This window comes from Podarcis bocagei, assembly GCF_964188305.1.
Source record: "Podarcis bocagei genome assembly, chromosome: 12".
NCBI lineage: Eukaryota > Metazoa > Chordata > Lepidosauria > Squamata > Lacertidae > Podarcis > Podarcis bocagei.
The window spans coordinates 24,242,159-24,262,320 of record NC_138137.1 but is presented as its reverse complement, the minus strand read 5'-3'; the positions used below and the strand labels follow the sequence as shown (position 1 = coordinate 24,262,320).

The following is a 20,162-nucleotide window of genomic DNA, read 5'->3' as shown; positions in this document are numbered from 1 at the left end:
ATTTGTTTGCAAAAATATGCAGATTTCAGCCTGTGGTATTAAATTAAATACCATTGACTCAAGAAATTGTAGAGGCCAATTCCCCCCCGCCATCAATGACTCATATCTTTCAACAAACTATTTTCACAAATCATTACGTAAAGCACACAGGAATATTTGAATCTGTGTTGATCTTTTCTTTAAAAAGGAAAGTGTGCCTTCATTAGGATTTGTCAACCCTGTCAGAGAAATACCCAGATTTTACTGAGTGATGGCTATTTAAGTGCCAACATCACAATTCGAGTTTTACTTAAAAGGTGGCGAGAATCTTAAAAGAATAAACACTCTCAAAAAGCACAAAAGCCAGTAAGTAGGTTTAAAAAATAATAATCAACAGTCTATTTTATTCAGACACGGGTTAAGAAACCGACATGGTCAAATCAGAACATGTCGGTTTCTTAACCCGTTTCCCAATCTGACTTCCATTAGCAGATAACCATTTATGTGGCCGACTCTGGGGTTGCGGCGCTCATCTCGCTTTATTGGCCGAGGGAGCCGGCGTACAGCTTCCGGGTCATGTGGCCAGCATGACTAAACCGCTTCTGGCGAACCAGAGCAGCACACGGAAACGCCGTTTACCTTCCCGCCGGAGCAGTACCTATTTATCTACTTGCACTTTGCCATGTTTTCAAACTGCTAGGTTGGCAGGAGCAGGGACCAAGCAACGGGAGCTCATCCCGTCACGGGGATTTGAACCGCCGACCTTCTGATTGGCAAGCCCTAGGCTCTGTGGTTTAACCCACAGCGCCACTCGCGTCCCTTACACTTACATACAATTGTCCTGTTCAGTGGTGCTGCATCATCCAGGATAAACATGTATTAGGGATTCCTACACACACAATGGCCCATAGCTTACTGAAACCAATGGTAAATCTCTACTTGGTCCCCACCATTAAGCAGAGATGGGTGTACTTAAAGAGCACAGCAAAATTACACAATGATTGTTAGGTCTTATGCATGGATAGTTTTTCTCCTACCCATCCCTGGTCAAAAGCTGTGGTAATTGCCAGCTCTGATTAACAATTTACTTCTCCTCATGAATAGGTTCAGAGGGTTCCTTCGTGTGCAAAACAAAAAGTATACTCACATGCTATGTTTATTATGTAAAAAGACTAACAGGTCTTATTGCTCTGGACTGTAAGTCCTCAATGTTAATACATATGGACTGTAGTGAAAAACGAGGAAAACTTTAAAGAATATAGTTGTCTTTAGAGATTTACACAGATTTTATACAAATACATATATTTGTACACCCAGAGTCCTGTAATTAGGGCAGGAAAACAAATGTAATCACACACAAAAAAACCACATTTAGTGATCATTCGCTATCTTGGTTTTTATTTGCCTTCGAAGGCATGGGGTTTATTTATTTAGATTTATAATAATGCAGGATATACCTAAAGCAAATGTGTAACAGTGAGGTTAGTAGACATGAACCTTTTGAAAATATGTGAAAAGGGTAAAAATATATATATATAAAATCAGATTAGCAAAGATTAATCACACAGTGTTATTTTAACTATGTCTACCATTTAAAACCGTATAAGCAGCAGCCTTTCAATAAAGTCGCAAACCTCTTCTAATATAACTTTCCACCAGCATTTATAATTAGGCCAAAGCGAGATGTAAAAAATATCAGGAAAATTCTTCATGGGAATAATTTTTTTTTAAAGATGAAATGGTTTGTTACTTAGATAGGAAGCTCAGAATCAGTCCCTTAAATCACAGTTATATTTGCACAGTTTAGAACCACACTAAAGTCATTTTGTATACAAGGATACTGAATTTTATTTAAACCTGATTACAGGTCTTTAATTAAGTCAGTTATGTACCGTAAAGCTAAAGAACACACCAAAACCCTTTCTCTTTATAATATTTCAAAATAAATCCTGGCATCTGCTGTAGCCCAGCAAATTAGAGGTGGGTGAGATCATGATTCATGACCTTCGATTAAACCCATGTATTTGATGAGTAACCGGCAAGAAGGCTCCAAAGACAGTTTGGTTGTTAACAGTGTCCGTTGTCAAAAGAGATTTCACAAGGTCTCCTCTTCACGTAGGAACTGGAACACAGACGAGAAGTCTTTCTGGGAATAGCCCTTGGCACACATGACCCTGTAGACCTGATGGGCTAGAGAGCCCAGAAGGACTGGCGTCTTGGTGTTGGTAGCGGAAACCTGGGCCAAGCCAAGATCCTGAAAAACAAAACGGAATTGGGGGAAGCGGAGCGAAATAAGAAAGAAAGTAAAACAAGAATTAAAATCCGATTGTCGTTTTTATTATACAGCTTATACAGTGGTACCTCAGGTTACGAGCACTTCAACTTACATTTTTTCGGGTTACGAACGACTGTAACCCAGAAGTAAGTTGTCCAAGCTCTCAGAGGCCTTGCCGCTGCGTGGAGGCAAACCCGGACATCGGCAGGGCCTACGGAGCTCTCAGAGGCCTCCGCAAATGCAGGGAACCAAGCCGCAACGTCCGTGGCACCTAGAGCAGCTCCGCGAATACCGGAAGCCAAGCCCCAACATCCATGAGGCCTGCAGAGGCTCTGCAACTGGGCTCCAGCCGCAGGAGCTCTCTGAGGCTTCCACGAATGCCAGGAGCCAAGCTGATTGTGATTGTGGAAGAGGACCCTGAGCCCCCTCCAAACAGTGAGTGCACGTAAGAAAAGAAATGTTAATTTTTTTTCATCTAAAATACTGTCTTACTTATTTTATAGTATAGTACATTGATGATTGCCTTCATTTTATGGATCAATGGTCTCGTGAAACAGTAAAATTCGTGTTAAATTGCTGTTTTAGGGGGTGTTTTTTCATTGTCTGGAACGGATCAATCCACTTTCCATTACTTTCAATGGGAAAGTCCGCTTCAGGTTAAGAACAGACTTCCGGAACCAATTAAGTACTTAACCTGAGGTACCACTGTACACAGAATCTGGCTTGTCAGAACAATCAGCTATGTTCAGAAACCAAACATTCTTCCGGGAAGGAGTGTGGTAGGGGGGAATCCTGCTTAGCGCTGGGTTTGGGTGCACATGAAAACTTCCCGCAGAAGGCTCTCTCGCACACCTGGAGCCAGTGGCATAGCATGGGTTGCCAGCACGGAGGCACGGGTGGGTGGGAGAGAAATGGACAGAATACACATTCACATTCAACTGCCCAGTAGTGGCATCCGTGTCACACAGGTGATCGCAACCACAGATATAAGAAAAGGAAGAGCAGTTCCGTCGTCTGGAGAGGTCACTTCCTGGTTCGCATGGAGAAGCTGTTTACGACGGAGCCCAGTGACAGAAGCATGCAACCGTATTGGGGCAACGTCGGGTGTTGAAATTTTGCACACAGACCCCAAACGAAAGTTGGAAAAAGCTATTGTACTTGTAACAGCAACGGAGGGAGGAAAAAAGAACAAACAACTGGGGGGAGGCAGTAGTCAGCTTTTTAATTTGTATTAATTTGTACTAATCTGGTAATAATTTGTTAAAAATCCTGTAAAAATCAATAAAATATAAAGAAAGAAATTTTGTGCCCCCTAGCAATTTTGCACCTGGGACAACCGCCCCTGTGGCCTCCCCACGCTACGCTACTGTCTGGAGCAAGCAGGATCGCCTTTCTCTTTGCATCAGCTGGTGCAGGTATGGGTACCAGTCGTGACTGGTAGAGGGCACTTCTAGCCACTGAGGCCAGCTAGGCCTCAAAGCTGGATCCAGAAGCTCCCTGAGACTGAGTCTCTTCAGGTGGACTGTAACCCCATGCAAGGTGGGCAATGGATCCGTTTCTTGGACATGGGAACCACTCACCCACAGTGCCTCCAGGAGTCCGGCTCAGCTGATTTTCCCTCATCCATCCAAGAACCAGCCTATGTTTTATATGCATTACAATGTTTATGCATTACATCTTAATTGGTTGGTTTAATGTGTTTTTCCGTGTGACGTTAGCTTTCCCAAGCCCTTAGGGTTTAAATCAGGGGTCAGCAAACTTTTTCTGCAGGGAGCCGGTCCACTGTCTGTCAGACCTTGGGGGGCGGGGGGTGGATGGACTATATTTTGGAAAAAAAAATATGAACGAATTCCTATGCCCCACAAATAACCCAGAGATGCATTTTAAATAAAAGCACACATTCTACTCATGTAAAAACACCAGGCAGGCCCCACAAATAACCCAGAGATGCATTTTAAATAAAAGGACACATTCTACTCATGTAAAAACATGCTGATTCCCGGACCATTCGTGGGCCAGATCCGGCCCCCAAGCCTTAGTTTGCCTACACATGATTTAGATGGACGCGCCTTTGAACTGATTTTGTATTTTTCTGTGAAATGCAGGAAAATTTGTACACAATCATATGATGTGCTGCTAAAAGTCATGAGCAGGAGAAGGTACTGAAAGAAAACATTTATTCTGTCCAGCAAGAAGGACAAGTAACTTTTCTATATGAGCACATTTGTGTCCCCCCCCCCCTATATACATACCTTGGCCATGAGGGTTGTTCCAAAGCCACCTTGATAATTGTTAGCAGAAGGGACGCCATCCATTACTCCTGGCACTGGGTTGTAAGTATCGCTTGACCAACAACGGCCTGAGCTCATATTTAGGATTTTGGCCAGCAGCTTTGGGTCAAGCCCTAACCTGTCAAAGGTCAAAAGAAGAGAAGTGTTCGTGTCAAAATGCACATGTTATGGGTGACTTATTTTTATATGCTAGGCCCGTGTTGTCATTTCTCTACCTTTATTCCAAGACTTGAAAAATGATCTGGAGCACTGATATGAAAAGAGGGGAGACCCTTCCTTAAATTAAAGGTCATCAATCGTCCATACACTTTTTGCATGCAAATTGTGAGGTGAAAGTAGAAATAATAATAAAAAAAACCAGGCGCTTCAGAGCCAGAGGCTCCCTAGAAGATAATATTAGATCCTTAAAATTCAAGTGATATTCTTGGAAATGAGGTGAACCATCAACTGCCGAGTTAGAAACATAGCTGCTATACACACTACAGTATCATTAATAAGACTAAGAACTTCTCCTTATTATTATCTTTCTTTTTATAAAATCTTTATTACACTCTCTTGCTCAAGAGGCAAGTCTACACAACACTGTGACATATGCTCTCTATCTATTCAGAGACATGCATTATAGTTCTGGGTCAATTGCTGAGAAGGTTACTGATCCTGATAAAACAAAGCTTGTCCAAGCAGAAACATCATTTGTTCTATCGCCATCACTGAGTTGAAAGAAAAAGCCACTATGCAGTAGAGGGTAGTCTTTATAACATAGTGAAAAATATTTTAATGCTGCATGCTGGTTGGTTTTTTGTTTGTTTTTTTTTAAAAAAAATAGAATCTGGTATGTTCCTGTAGTTGTTGCCGTCAAGCTGCAAAGTGTGATTTTATAGCAGTTATACTAGCAGGTATAATCAGAAACAAAAGCTGTTAAAAGTTAAGTTTCACATAAATGCTAGGTATGTAAAAAGGAGAGACTTACAGAGATTTGGTTAACAAGAGAAAGAAAAGTAATGGTTCTAGGAAAGCAAAACACCCACACTTTGTAGTTTTAAAACTAGAAGTTAAGTTAATAAGAGAAAGAGGAACAGAACTTTTTATAACATTAACCCCCTGAAAATTAAAACCTCTCAGGAGCTTTTGTTAACAGCATTTATCAAGGACTCTTGTTTGAAAACCATACTAGGCAAAAAACTCAGAATCGTTTTCCATTGTACAACAAACAGTGAAAGCAATCAGCTATTCTTGTCTGTAGTATGCCATTTAAGAAACACTAAAGCTCAAGTACTAAAGCAATCCAATCCCCATTCATCCACACATAATGTATTTCTTTGCATTATAAATCTACAGGCTCTGATGCAATTTTCCAAAATCCTTCTAGAAATTCAATATTTATATATTTTAAATAATTTATCACAGTGCTCCTGATTAACAGTCACCCTCATATTACAGTCAAAGCTCGGTTCTCAAACAGCTCCGTTTTCAAACGTTTTGGCGCCCTAACACCGAAAACCCGGAAATGCTCCAGTTTTCAAACGTTTTCCAGAACCTGAACGTCTGACGCGGCTTCCGCTTGAGTGCTAGAAGCTCTTGCACCCAATTGGAAGCTGCGCCCCAGTTGTTGAATGTTTTGGAAGTCGAATGGTCTTCCGGAACGGATTACGTTCATCAACCAAGGTTTGACTGCATTAGGATTTTACATCACTCCTCCTTACAGAATTAATCAGGGTGGTATACAAAATGTTAAAAAATATATAGAAGCACCCCCCCAAAAGACAACCCCAGCCACCTAAAATTGGCAAAAGGAGTGGAATAAAAGCAGCAGTAAAAAATAATAATAATAAAAGCTCCTTCAGATAGTACAAAGTCTGGGAGGAAGAAAAGGCTATCCCTTGGTGCTGAAAAGGCACCAGGTGAGGCCTCCTGGGGAGAGAATTTCATAGATGAGGTTTCACAACAGACCCTCTTCACAGTTGCCACCCACCTTACCTCACATCATATACTGGGGGTAATCAGAGAAGGGTTTCTGAAGATGACTTCAGTGCACAGGGAGCAGAAATTCCTTCTCCTATCTCAAAACCATGCACAGCTTAAAAAGGTAAGTGACAGCCCTCTGAATCGCGCTTGGAAACAGACCGTTAGCCAGCAAACCTCTGTCAGCACAGGCAAGATGTCCTGACGTTCAGCCCCTGCAGTGGTGGACTCTGGGCTCTCAAATTTCAGCAGTGACCTGTGTGACACTAAAATTCCTCCCCACCCGCCTCTTGTGCTCTGTTCTACAGCATTGTTTTGGTGTAACTGGCAGGGTGGCACCCGGTGCGACCATAATGGTTGTGCTACCCTTAAAACCACCCCCGCCGCTGCTAAACTAACCTCCAGTCTAAAGACTGATCCTCAATCATGTGAAGGGTACCTTGTCCATCTTTCCCATTTTAATACAGGAGACTCATTTGACAACATTTCGTGCATATGTTTAATTTTCAATGCACTCCCCACATAGGTACACTCCCAGCAACTCACTAAGGTAACCCATACCACCATGGTTGTAGACAAGTCAGTGGACCATATACTAGAATGTTAGTTAAGGCTCCACTGAAAATTATTAAGTACCACGAGGGTTTGATTCACTCAAAACTGTTACCAAATTCAGGATTTAGATACTTTGACATTATACCACTTCCAGAACAGAACTTCCCTCTGTTATATAAAAAATGGGCATATTGCATATTTGAAATTTACCAACCACCCAAGGAGGTGTATTCTGAAGTGCAAACTTGGGGGCTGGGGAGAATGGGGAAAGAGTAAAGTGGTTTCCCATGTGGAATCAAACTGTTGCAGCTCCACTGTCAAAGCAGGAGTAGGTCAGCAATAACTCACAAGGTGTCAGTTTCGCCATAACTCCTTATTCAAAGAAACAAAACAGCTCAGTCCTAGGGAGCAGAGCACCTCTCCCCAGTAGTTTTTGCCCCAATGACGCAGTTGCAAAGACTGAGGGTCCCTGCCTTCCCACCATTCTCTAAGTCTCTTCCTTTCCCAGGTCCATCTCAAGCAACTAGAGACTTCTCCGCTTTGTCTGTCTTTGCTCCACCCTCTTCATACCTCCGACCGCTCATCATCATCCCACCACTCTGAGCCCCAGCTGGTGTCTCCCACCACTCGTCTGCATCCAGCCAGTCCATGACATCCACTGATGGAATGTATCCATCAGCATCATTTGGAGGAAGGCAATCCTGGACAAGTCCTGGTGCCCTCAACAACTCCCCCAGCTGGCATGGCCAATGGCAAGGATGATGGAAGTCCTAGTCCACAACATATGGAGGTTCCATGTTGGCTACCCCTGTTCTAAAAAAATCTCCAATGCATTCACACCACTCAGTTTTCAAAGAAAACTTAAAAAAACCCAGAAAGCCCAATGTTCAAAATGATGTGTTCTCACACACCGTGTGGTGTTCTTCAAGCGACTCCTTTCCCTGATCCTTCCCTTTTTATCCCTTGCAGCAAGTATATCATTAAAAGGAGCAAGTTAGAGGTGTTTTGCATTTCATCTTTCCGAGGATTCGTCTACTGGTGCGTAGATAACTGACAGCTAAAATTAGACACGTATTAAAATCAGTTACTGAAGAAGTCCTCTGTCTTCCACTGCGCCCAAAGCTTGTAATGGTCTGAAAGCGGCTAGAATATACAGTAATTGTCATTCAGTAAGAGTCTATCCTAGAAAGTCATGCTTCAGTGGAGAAGACTGAGTTTCCATTTGAAATCAACAAATTAATCCAAGACAGGTATCTGAAAGGGCAAGTTTAATAGGAAGCAGCTACTGGGCTCTCAACCATGATAAAATGTTATTGCTGTTTCCCTGTAAATTGGCTTGGAACATATGATACTTTCTGCATAAGAGCTCTATTGCTGTTCAAGAGATATACTGCTCAAGCTATCAAAACGATGACAGTCTGTCAGTCCCCATAATAACTTGCCACCGGACATGGCGAGAGGATGTGCAACGCACGCATGCGTTTACAATTGCAAAGGTGTTCCACATTTTGGGCAGGGGGTGAGGAGAGAGAGGGAGAAAAGTACCACATTGTTTGTGCAGCATCCCGTCAATAATTGCAGCAGATAATCCACATGGAAATACTTAAAAGTCTTCAAAAGCTAGCAGGGAGTTCAGGTTTACTGAAGTGCATAACACGTCTGGTTTTGTTTGTTAAAGGTAAGTTTGAAACTTTAGTTATCTGACTAGCTAAATCTTGTAGATTTTATTATGCAATTGCAACCTCAATGGTAACCGACTTCTGATTCACGCCTGGTCTATTCAGGGGCACAGCTGTTGGAAAACGCCCTGAGGGTGAGCCTGCAAGCCTCTGAGTGTCCTCAAGTATGCGCAGCTCTGGAGAAGGCATTCTTCCCTCATCTCCAGTGCATTCAGCGACATAAACCAGCTGGTATTATGCACAGTAATCTTCTAGCTTAACACAGCAAGAAGCTTGAGACATCGTAGAGCTAATGCACTACAGTATTTATTCTAGGGTTACCAGATGTCCCTGGTTTCTGGGGACAGTCCCCAGATTTGCAAATCTCCCACCAGACAAATTCTGTCCCCGGAATGTCTCCAGATTTGCAAAGCTGTCCCCGGGAAATGGGCGGGACGCGGGTGGCGCTGTGGGTTAAACCACAGAGCCTAGGACTTGCCGATCAGTGAGCTCCAGTTGCTTGGTCCCAGCTCCTGCCAACCTAGCAGTTCACAATCACGTCAAAGTGCAAGTAGATAAATAGGTACTGCTCCGGCGGGAAGGAAAACGGCGTTTCCGTGCGCTGCTCTGGTTCGCCAGAAGCGGCTTAGTCATGCTGGCCACATGACCCGGAAGCTGTACGCTGGCTCCCTTGGCCAATAAAGCAAGATGAGCGCCACAACTCCAGGCTCTGGCTGGCTTCAGGAGCTGCTCACTGTCGTGGTGCCCGCCATTTTTCCTGCACAATGGCAGCGAGCAGCTTCTGAAGCCAGCCACAACGAACTGCACTACCAGGCTGGCCCCTCCTGGGCAACGCCCGCCCACCCAAGACTCTGTAGCCTCCCCTGATCTGCCAAAACAAAGGGAGAAGGGGGAAGGAGATTGGGGAAGGCTCGGGAGTCATGAGCGGGTGGCGCGCTGTTGCCCAGTTTTTTTTAAAAAAACCTGCGCATTTATGTTTCACAGGGTGCAAAAGAAGGGCTTTGCACCTTTATACAATATGCATGTGTGCTTGGGTCCAGGGTCTTTTGCCTCACCATCCCCACTACTGACTCCCTGTTGCTACTCAGCTTTAAAAAAAAAGGTGTCCCCGGATTCATTGGAAAAAAAATCTGGTAACCATAATTTATTTACACACTATGTACAGACACAAGCATAATGGCGTCTGTTCTCTCCAGCTGTGAGAGAACAGGACAAGTAAAAGTGAAAGTACATTACAGCGGAAGAAATAAGACTGTCTTACACTTCTCACGCTCTTCTCAGACAGGCATGTGATTTACAACAATCTCATCTGCAGCATCGGAGGCATGAAATACTAAAAATAGTGTGGGAGGTGCTGGGGGCGTGGTGTGGCCGGGCGCACAATTTTTGAGGGGGCACGAACCAAGTGCCCCACGCAGGCAACCCCAGCCCAGTTCATCCCAGTGCTCCTCACCACCGCCAAGGGCCTTGTCGGCCAGCCAGGCTCCCCCCTGCATGGAGGGGCAGGCAACTCAGCACGGCCCAGTTTTGCTCTGGAGGGGGTGGGGTTGCTTTGGTGGCAAGGGCTGGGCTGGCGCCCCTGACCGGCACACACGTGCACCCTGGGCACTGGCAACTGCTGCTATGCCACTGGGTCTATAGTCTGAAGCACCTTTAAATAGCAGCCACATTCCTAGGTTAGTTTTTGTTATCTCATCCCAGCTAGGAGCAATGAGAGTGGCAACTTCTTCGTGTGCATTTTAAAGGACTACTTGATCCAACAATGTACCGTATTTTTTTGCACCATAACACTCACTTTTTTCCTCCTAGAAAGTAAGGGGAAATGTCTGCGCGTGTTACGGAGGGAATGCCTATGGGTGGCATGCCTACAGATTTTCCTCCTCTAAAAACTACGTGCGTATTATGGTTGGGTGCGTGTTATAGAGCGAAAAATACGGCATTTAGACCAGGCATGTCCAACTCCCAAGAGATTGTGATCGACTCCTACTATTAAAAAAAACCTGCCAGTGATCTACCCATTGGATTGACCAAAGTTGTTGAGCTTTTTGGGGGGAGGAAGAACAAAAGTCGTTTTTGGGGGGCGATCAATCAGAATGATGCAATCGACCCCGATCGACCACGGATGACCCATGATTGACCGCTTGGACATGCCTGATACAGACTATGGAGGATTGCCTTGTATCTTACAAGGCATGGATTTCTTAGTAGAATAGAGGTAGAGTGAAAAGAAAGGTTTATGGTTGGAAGAGGCCTTTCATTTGAGAACCCTTTCCTAGCTTCTCTCACCACTTCATCTCACCTCCTCTTGAGGCACATCAGAAGGAACAAAGAAGATGGAGCTTGCTGGATAAGCACTTTCAACATTTCAAAAAATTGCAGAAAAATGAAGTGTTACTTTTCTATTCTACGTTTCCTGCAGAGCTCAACATGGCATAGGTTTCCCTCTTCCTAGTTTCATCCTCACAACAACCCTATGGAGGGTATGTTAGGCTAAGAAATGGTGAGCGGCTCAAGGTCATCCAGTGAACTTCATGGATGAGTGGGGATTTGAACCCAGCTCAGCCACTCTAACCACTACATCATAACTTCTGAAGGATTTAACTGAAACTCTACAGCCAATGTGGGTCAGGGATTGGAGTAGGGGTAGCCAATGTGATGCTCTCTAGATGATGTTGGACTACAATTCCAACCATTCATAGGGCCATGCGGGTTGGGACTGATGAGAGTTGGGAGTCCAGTCACATTTGGATTCCACATTGGCCACCCTGGGGTTGGAGTTTGGGACTAGGACAGGGGATACTGAGATTTAAATCCCTGCTCAGCCATGAACCCCACAGGGTAACTTTGGCCCATTCATTCTCTTTCAGTTTAACCTACCTTATAATTTGAAGTTTTATTTCCTCTGCAATCCCACACCCAATATAAAACTAGGGGTGAGACAACTCATTACCATAGTTAAAACATTTTGGCCTGCAATAAAAAGAAATAATATATTCTACTTCATGATACTTAACTGGGACCGAAGTAGCTGAAATATTGAAAGATAGCGTTGAGCTCTCTCAGATTTAGGGGTGCTGTCAGGAATAAATAGTTGCACAAATAATGAGGCAATCGTCTAAACCAGACCAAAATTACTAGCATAGTTTAATTTGCTGCCAGTTTTTCAGTGGGATGATAATGATCTAAACCCAAACTTTAAAAAAATGCTTTTCAGACTATATGCAACCCATTTGAGAAACCCAAATTGATTAATTTTGGCTGAGTCGTAACCACTAATGCCAAGTTTCCTTTATACCTGGATGTGCTATATAAAGAAAAAATTGACGTTACTACCCAAGTAGACAGAAATATCTAAAATGTTGCATTGCACAGAGGTATTAAGACAGGCTTTACACATCATTCTGTAAAATGGCCAGTTTCAGAATAACAGCAACATGCCTATGTTCATAAATATTTAAGGGTGTTTATTTTTAAGAGAAATCTTTTTGATTTGAAAGCCAACCTTCATGCAGCACAAGTCTACTGCATGTTTACTCAGAAGTCAGTCCAACTGAATTGAGTGTGGATAACTCCCAGGTAAATGCTGAGATTCAAAGCACATAAGCAGTGTCACCATTTTATGCTGGAGACATTCCCATTCCTGCTTCCAGCCTCAGCAATGCCTTCCCTCTCCTGAATAACCTCCCCTTGTCCAATGGGCAGCAGCAGCTTCACTCCATACACCCCAAGGGCATTTGGAGGCACCTCCTACTTGTACCCTCTGTGCTTGTGGAGTCCTTCCCGCCATATAATATTCCTATGTACTTTAAGTTGTCCGAAGTGCATCCTCTCTTCTTTGCTCTTAAAAGCAGAAGCCACGGAAAGTAAGATCTGCACACATACATGTGAAAACAGTTCACAAGTCCGTCTTCGGCTTGAATAATCTGCTTCTCCAGTGTTCGGAATGAAGAATCCTGCAAAACTAGCCTTGTGCTTTAATTAAGCGTTCTTGTGACATAAGCAGAATAACAATGCGTTTCCATCATGATAATGTATTCTTCAGGGGAGAATTTACTACAGAGGGATTTCTACTTGCTGAAACAATTTTCTTTTCCAACCTAGCAAAAGCTCTATAAATTGCAAACACGGTGTGTATTTTATTAGAGAACAATTCTGTCACTTCGAAAAACACACTTGTCAGCCCCAAAGAAATTGATAGCAGACAACATTCATTTTTAGTGGTTCTAAGCTACTTGAAGAATGTTGGTAAGTGCTTACTCGCAGCTATTCACATGCACAGAACTATGCTGCTTTGATTTTGCTAGTAGGCGGACACTGCTGCAAATTTAAGACTATGGCAATTTCCAAAAGTTAGAAGAAAAGTCAATCAGAGCTGAAGATTCAGTGTGCATATTTTTCCCATGCTGTTTTGAGGATGGCCGAGTTCCCAGTCATGCAGTACAGTTTCCTTTTTTAAAAAACAACTGAGAATCTGAAAACACTTTCAACGTACAGTCAGGTTTATAGTAAATGAGAAAATAATGTTTCAGTATAACATACTATCCTGACCCATCAGTAGTAGAAACGGCGAAGAGTGTAATGGAGTCGTAAAAGGAGAAGAAAAATTAATGCAGGACAGATGCTTGAGTTCTCCAGCCCAAGTCACTGTTTCATATACACAGGCACACACTCATGCATTTTGTAATAGGAGAATGGATGTGCTATTACCTGATACTGTGGGTGGGAGCCAATCCTTCACAATCTAGCATCACTTCTGTGCATTTTCTGATCTCATGCACACATTAGTGATCCTTCAATGGGTGTGCAGAGCTGTATTCCAGTATCCTTTGCAACTAGCCTAATTTTTGCATCTATTGTTCCTTAGGCAAGAAACCAGCATTCAAAGTTCATAACACTTTACAGGATTTTTTTTAAAATAACCCCCCACCCACCCAGCAATATCAACTTTCATTAACAGGCATGAGAACTTCTAAAGAGCAAGATGGATTGCCAAGTGTTCCCAACCGTTACACTTCATTGTGCAGCTTTGCTACAAGACAGTGGACCACCGTTTCTGAACATACATGCAAATGGGCACAGCAGATGATGAAATGACTCCATGGTTTAGCAGCCAAGGTTAGAAGGAAACATGCACCATCTTGGACTAGTTACTAATTCAACCCACTAATAGTTCCAAAGGACAATGCCCAAAATCCGGTGAGTATTTATGATTAGAATAACTTGACCACTGTTGGCTAGGAAATGGTTTTCACATGCAGATTGGCCAACCGTGAGATCCAGCTGCACCCACATTTCTAAAATGTTTTAGAACAGAAAAGAAAACTGAAAGAAAGACACTGTTTGAAGACTAAACAGATTTGGGTCAAACGTCTTCGGGAGGAAGAAAACTCGTGTGCCTTCTTGTAAAATGGAAAGAGCCATGTTCAGTGGTAGAAAATATGCCTATGTGGAAAAAAAACCCCAACCCAGTTCAATCCTGCCATCTTTAGATAAGCCTTGGAAATATTCCTGTCTGTAATCCTGGAAAGCCCCTGCTATAATAATAATTTATTATTTATACCCCGCCCATCTGGCTGGGTTTCCCCAGCCACTCTGGGCGGCTTCCAACAGAATATTAAAATACAACAACCTATTAAACATTAAAAGCTTCCCTAAACAGGGCTGCCTTCAGATGTCTTCTAAATGTAGTTTTTCTATTTGACATCTGGTGGGAGAGCGTTCCACAGGGAAGGCGCCACTACCGAGAAGGCCCTCTGCCTGGTTCCCTGTAGCTTGGTTTCTTGCAGCGAGGAAACCGCCAGAAGGCCCTTGGAGCTGGACCTCAGTGTCCGGGCTGAACGATGGGGGTGGAGACGCTCCTTCAGGTATACTGGACCGAGGCCATTTAGGGCTTTAAAGGTCAGTGCTATTCAGTGCAAATGAGAGGCAGGGAAGTTGACCCATGTGATGGCCTTTTGTAGCAGCCCAACAGCCTCTCTTCAGCCCCCATGCATCTTCTGGCTTCTATGTTATGACTTGCCCAAGAAGGAAGAGTCTCCTTGGGCGGATTGTAGTGTTCCTGTGCTGCATGCTGAGAAAGAGCTATTTTCAAAACTGCAACTCATGGATAAAGAGATTGTTCTCCTCTTTTGCCAGATCACAGGATTGTGTGTGTATGCGTGCATGGTGCACATAGGATGTCCCCACCTGCTTTTGCTTTGGTCCTAAGTGCCGCTGACATGCCCCCTCCCCACCAGAGGGTTGGCCACAAGGGCTTGCCACACTTGAGCAGATAAAACTGGCCTAGATGGACCAATGGTCTGACTCACAATAAAGCATCTTCCTCCATTTCCAGAAGTCAAAGTCATTTATATCTGCATAAAATGAAACTTAAACCAAATCTCAATGCTTTCTGTAAGACTTTGCTCACACAGATCTGTTCTTTTAGCAGTTGCATCAATTCACTAATTGTGTGTGAATATACACACACACACACACACACACACACACACCCTTCATGGATCACTGCCTTGTGGTGAAGGGGCTTGAACGACTATGAGAAGCTATGAGCTATGCCGGGCAGGGCTGCCCAAGACGGACAGGTCATAGCCGAGAGTTTAGACTAAATGTGATCCACCTGGAGAAGGAACTGGCAAACCACTCCAGTATTTTGCCAAGAAAACTCCATGGACATAAAAAAGGAGAAGCTTTGAGAAGAAAGTGAGTTTCTCCAAGGCATGCTCTGGTTCATGGGGTCACGGAGAGTCAAACACGACTAAAGACGACTAAACAACTATATATATCTATCTCTAACTCTATCTATATCTACACACACACACACACACACACACCAGACTGATTATATGCATGACCTCCTTCTCTACACATAGGAAGTAACAAATACCAGCAATATTTCTCTGCTCAGATCCTCTCAGATTTGCAAACACATAGTAGGTAGGGCGGGGGAGGCAGCAGGGAAAGGTAAGAAGCGGGGGCAGCTTGTGGACTAGTCTAGTTCTCCCCTCTGGGTGCAGGAAAAAGACACATAGGCGAGAGTGTCACACTCACTATGACTTGGGAATGTTGTTGCCTCGAGAAGTCTCTTTCCACCATTTCATTTTCTTCAAGATAGAAATGCTTTCTCTTTATGCAATCTGGCAATAGGGGCAGACTGATGCTCAGGAGAGGCAGATAATTTAGACTGCAGACAATGCTGCATTGCTAATGCTGTGGGCTAAGACTCATAGAATTCCTTAAACCTGGCATCAATCAAAGCAGTCAGAACCTAAACAGAATCCAAATTTGCACCACGAACCTTAACCTGGAATATGAAAACCCAGAGATACTTGCATGCTACAGTGGCTGCAAAAACCAATTAGGGATGCATAGCATTATGGTGCCAGATACTGCAGGCTACTGAATATTTTTTATAACAGAAAATGTGAGTTTCTACTTGAACTAAATACAATGAAGTCATAGGTGATTGATTTTTCATTAAGCAAACCATGACTTAAAACTGACTATGATACAGCTTTACAATCCTCAATTACAACAGCACTATACCACCTTATGGGCTTTATTATGGCTTGTTAAAGATACGCTTCCCTATCTTACAGATGCTCAATTTTAAAATGTAAATGGTAGAGGATATTGATAAACCAATTAGCACTGATGCAAAGCAAATTCCTCTTTTATCTCAATTACAACATGACAACTTAATAGGTCAAGATAGTCTAACATCTGAGACAAGGGCAATTCAATAAAACAACTGCATCTTGATATGGTAATTAAGAGGAAATGTGAATCCATTATCCTGCCTTTTGGGTACATGTGTGTGCATGTGTTAATATACATTTACTTATATATATACAGCTTTGCACACACTCATGTGTTTCTTATTATCTTCACGAATATCAAAACAGGAATTTATTATTTAGGATCAGGACCCACAAGTATTTACAGGGTACACAGCTCCTAGAGAGCAACTGAAACGACAAATATAAAACAATGTGGTCAACATTACTGAAACCCTCGCAATATATAGGAACAAAACGGTCAAAGACTGCAAAGTTAAATTAAATGTATACTGTTCATAAGGAAGCACATCGCTACAGACGACATGTAGAGCAGAAAATCATAAATATGTTGACAGGGAATCAATCTCTTAACAACAATAATCTCTCTCAGTTTAATTAATAAACATAATTCCATGTGGGAGCTGGATGCGAGGGTTTGTACTTAAGTGATAGATGGCAGAAGCAGAACAGAGATCTTGCTGCTGTACTATCCACCCCAATGCCTACCCACCTTCCTTAGTGAACTGGTAGAAGCAGTTGAAATGTAAGATAGCCTTCCTCATCTTTACTCAGGACAGGGATAAAATGGAGATACAGTCGTACCTTGGTTCTCAAATTTAATCTGTTCTGGAAGTCAATTTGACTCCCGAAATGGTTCGAAAACTAAGACATGGCGGACATTCACAGCGGACATTCGGCTTCCAAAAGAACATTTGCAAACTGGAACACTCACTTCCAGGTTTGCGGTGTTTGGGAGCCAAAACATTCGACTGCTAAGGCGTTCGTCAACCAAGGTACGACTGTAGTAGCCAGGTTTATGCAACACGCGTGAATGCTATACAACATTAACTTAAGTGTTAGATGCAGATTTTGCCGAGTGATTTGATTGTACTGAACCTTACTGGAATCTTGTATATATGCCAATGAAGGTTTGAGAACTGAGAACTGAACTGGCTGGCAAAATCGAGTTTAAGAGGGTTGGCTAGATGGTCCAAGGGATAGCTAATGGCTCACTACAGAAGGGAGTTATGTTTACCGGTATACAAACTATAAATTCTGGAATACGTGGCTAGAAAAAGAGTTAAACACAATAAAAATAATTTTTAAAAGAACGAAGCAAAACTGCAGGATAGACATTGAACATAAGTACGTATAAATTGCTTTAAACCATCCCTTATCCTTGTTCCAATTCAATTTTTTGAGAGTCCTTGTTTTGTATCCCAAATAGCAACAGCTATGCAGTTCAGAGTTTGCAAATTCTAAGGAGAAAACCTAGGGGAAAGGTGACAGAACTCTCCACTGCAAATGGACCAAGGAGTGCTTAACATGCTTAATGCCCATAGAAAAGGTAAAAGGTAAAAGTAAAGGACCCCTGGACAGTTAAGTCCAGTCAAAGGCAACTATGGGGTGTGGTGCTCATCTCACTTTCAGGCCAAGGGAGCTGGCGTTTGTCCGCAGACAGCTTTCTGAGTCATGTGGCCAGCATGACTAAACCGCTTTTGGCGCAATGGAACACCGTGATGGAAACCAGAGCGCACGGAAACACTGTTTACATTCCTGCTGCAGCGGTACCTATTTATCTACTTGCAATGGTGTATTTTCGAACTGCTAGGTTGGCAGGAGCTGGGACAGAGCAACGGGAGCTCACCCTGTCACAGGGATTTGAACTGCTGACCTTCTGATTGGCAAGCCCAAGAGGATCAGTGGTTTAGAGCACAGTGCCATCTGCATCCCCCCATGCCCATGGAAAGTTGAATGGTTAGCAAGAGAAAACAAAAACATAAAAAGGAGTGAAGAAGAAGAGGAGGAGGAGTTTGGATTTGATATCCCACTTTATCACTACCCGAAGGAGTCTCAAAGCGGCTAACATTCTCCTTTCCCTTCCTCCCCCACAACAAACACTCTGTGAGGTGAGGCTGAGCGACTTCAGAGAAGTGTGACTAGCCCAAGGTCACCCAGCAGCTGCATGTGGAGGAGCGGGGAAGCGAACCCAGTTCACCAGATTACGAGTCTACCACTCTTAACCACTACACCACACTGGTGAGAGGAGGAATGGGATGGAGTAACTTGGGAACAGAGGATGGAGAAGTGAAATAGATATAAAAAGGGTAGAGAGAACCATTCCACTGTCTGTACAGGCCTTTTCCTGGTCCACATTGAGAAGTACAGTGGTACCTCAGATTAAGAACTTAATTAGTTCCGGAGGTCCGTTCTTAACCTGAAACTGTTCTTAACCTGAGGTACCACTTTAGCTAATGGGCCTCCCGCTGCCGCCGTGCGATTTCTGTTCTCATCCTGAAGCAAAGTTCTTAACCTGAGGTACTATTTCTGGGTTAGTGGAGTCTCTAACCTGAAGTGTCTGTAACCCGAGGTACCACTGTAATGGAAGTGACAGCTTGCTATAGAAATCAAGGGAGAAATGAAACATCTTGTTGTAGCTTGAGCTGGGCACCCATTGTACTTACCCAACATCTCCCAACTCTCCCTTTGGAAACCTCGCTCCCACAAAACAAAACAAAACAAAACAAAACAAAAAAGTCCAATGAAAACTGAGCATGCTGACACTGAACACTGACTGACAAAATTGTGCGGTGGTGGACAATGGAAAACCATTGTTCTGTTTTGAGCCATGGACCCAGCATGTTCCAGGTGAGGCTTCAGCGGCACCCTGGACAGCTCCATGCAGGGCTCAGGCGGAAGACGATGTAACAGCAGAGCTTGGACATAGTTTCAGTGGTGGCAGTGTTCTCCACACTTTTGATTCAGCTAAAGTACGCAAACTGAGCAATTATATTTCCTGAGTGCTGAATTAGCAATACCTTACTTGTAGTCTAATTGCTAGCCTCCTTTTCATGGTGTGTGAGGTTTTTTATCAAAGTGTTTTTTAGCATATATTTCAGGACGTCACATTTTAAATGAGCCAAGATAGCAGAAGACAATGAGAAAAGTCAACAGAATGTCCCATCGGTCAGTTTCTAGCCTAGTCATAGAGAATATGCTTCACAGAAGAGGGAGGAAGCTCATTCTTGGAGTGGGGCATTCCATACACTGATGCAGAAATAGCTAACATAGTGTTCTCCAGGTGTTCTCCCACCAACCCTTGCCAGCATGGTAGCCAAGGATGAGAGGAGTCAAGGATGACATCCAGTTGCCTTCTTTGCATTAAGGCATGCATAGGCAAACTCGGCCCTCCAGATGCTTTGGGACCACAACTCCCATAATCCCTAGCTAACAGGACCAGTGGTTAGGGATGATGGGAATTGTAGTCCCAAAACATCTGGAGGGCTGAGTTTGCCTATGCCTGCATTAAGGCATAGGAATATGGAGGGTCAGTTATTTGTTCTCAAAGCCTTTTGTTATCTCACAGCTTACATTAATGCTCATGTATGTTGCTGTAGGTCTACACATCCCATAGTTCATGGTGCCAGTGATGTCCCTACTTTTCTAAAACTTCCACACTGATCTACCAACACACTGATCTTCTCCCACAGTACAGCCCTTTAACAAAACCGAGGCACTTCTGCAATCAATTAGATGCAGATTTTTTTAAAAAGGAAAACAAAATGCATTGTTTCCACATGAGACTTAAGATGACACTATAATCTCCATAAAAAATCCCTTAATGCATCTTGCCCATGGCCAAGAT

At 43.3% G+C, this 20,162-nt stretch overlaps 1 protein-coding gene across 1 annotated transcript in view; it reads right to left on the bottom strand.

The window, feature by feature from the left end:
• Positions 1 to 1,349: 1,349 nt before the first annotated feature.
• HIBADH (3-hydroxyisobutyrate dehydrogenase) overlaps positions 1,350 to 20,162 on the bottom strand; it is a 72,070-nt gene continuing 53,257 nt past the window's right edge. Inside the window, exons 7-8 of the mRNA XM_081164884.1 lie at positions 4,507 to 4,663; positions 1,350 to 2,233 (exon numbers count right to left, since the gene is read on the bottom strand). Coding sequence (XP_081021010.1) covers positions 2,075 to 2,233; positions 4,507 to 4,663 — 316 coding nt within the window. The 3' untranslated portion in view covers positions 1,350 to 2,074. The remainder of the gene's footprint in view (positions 2,234 to 4,506; positions 4,664 to 20,162) is intronic.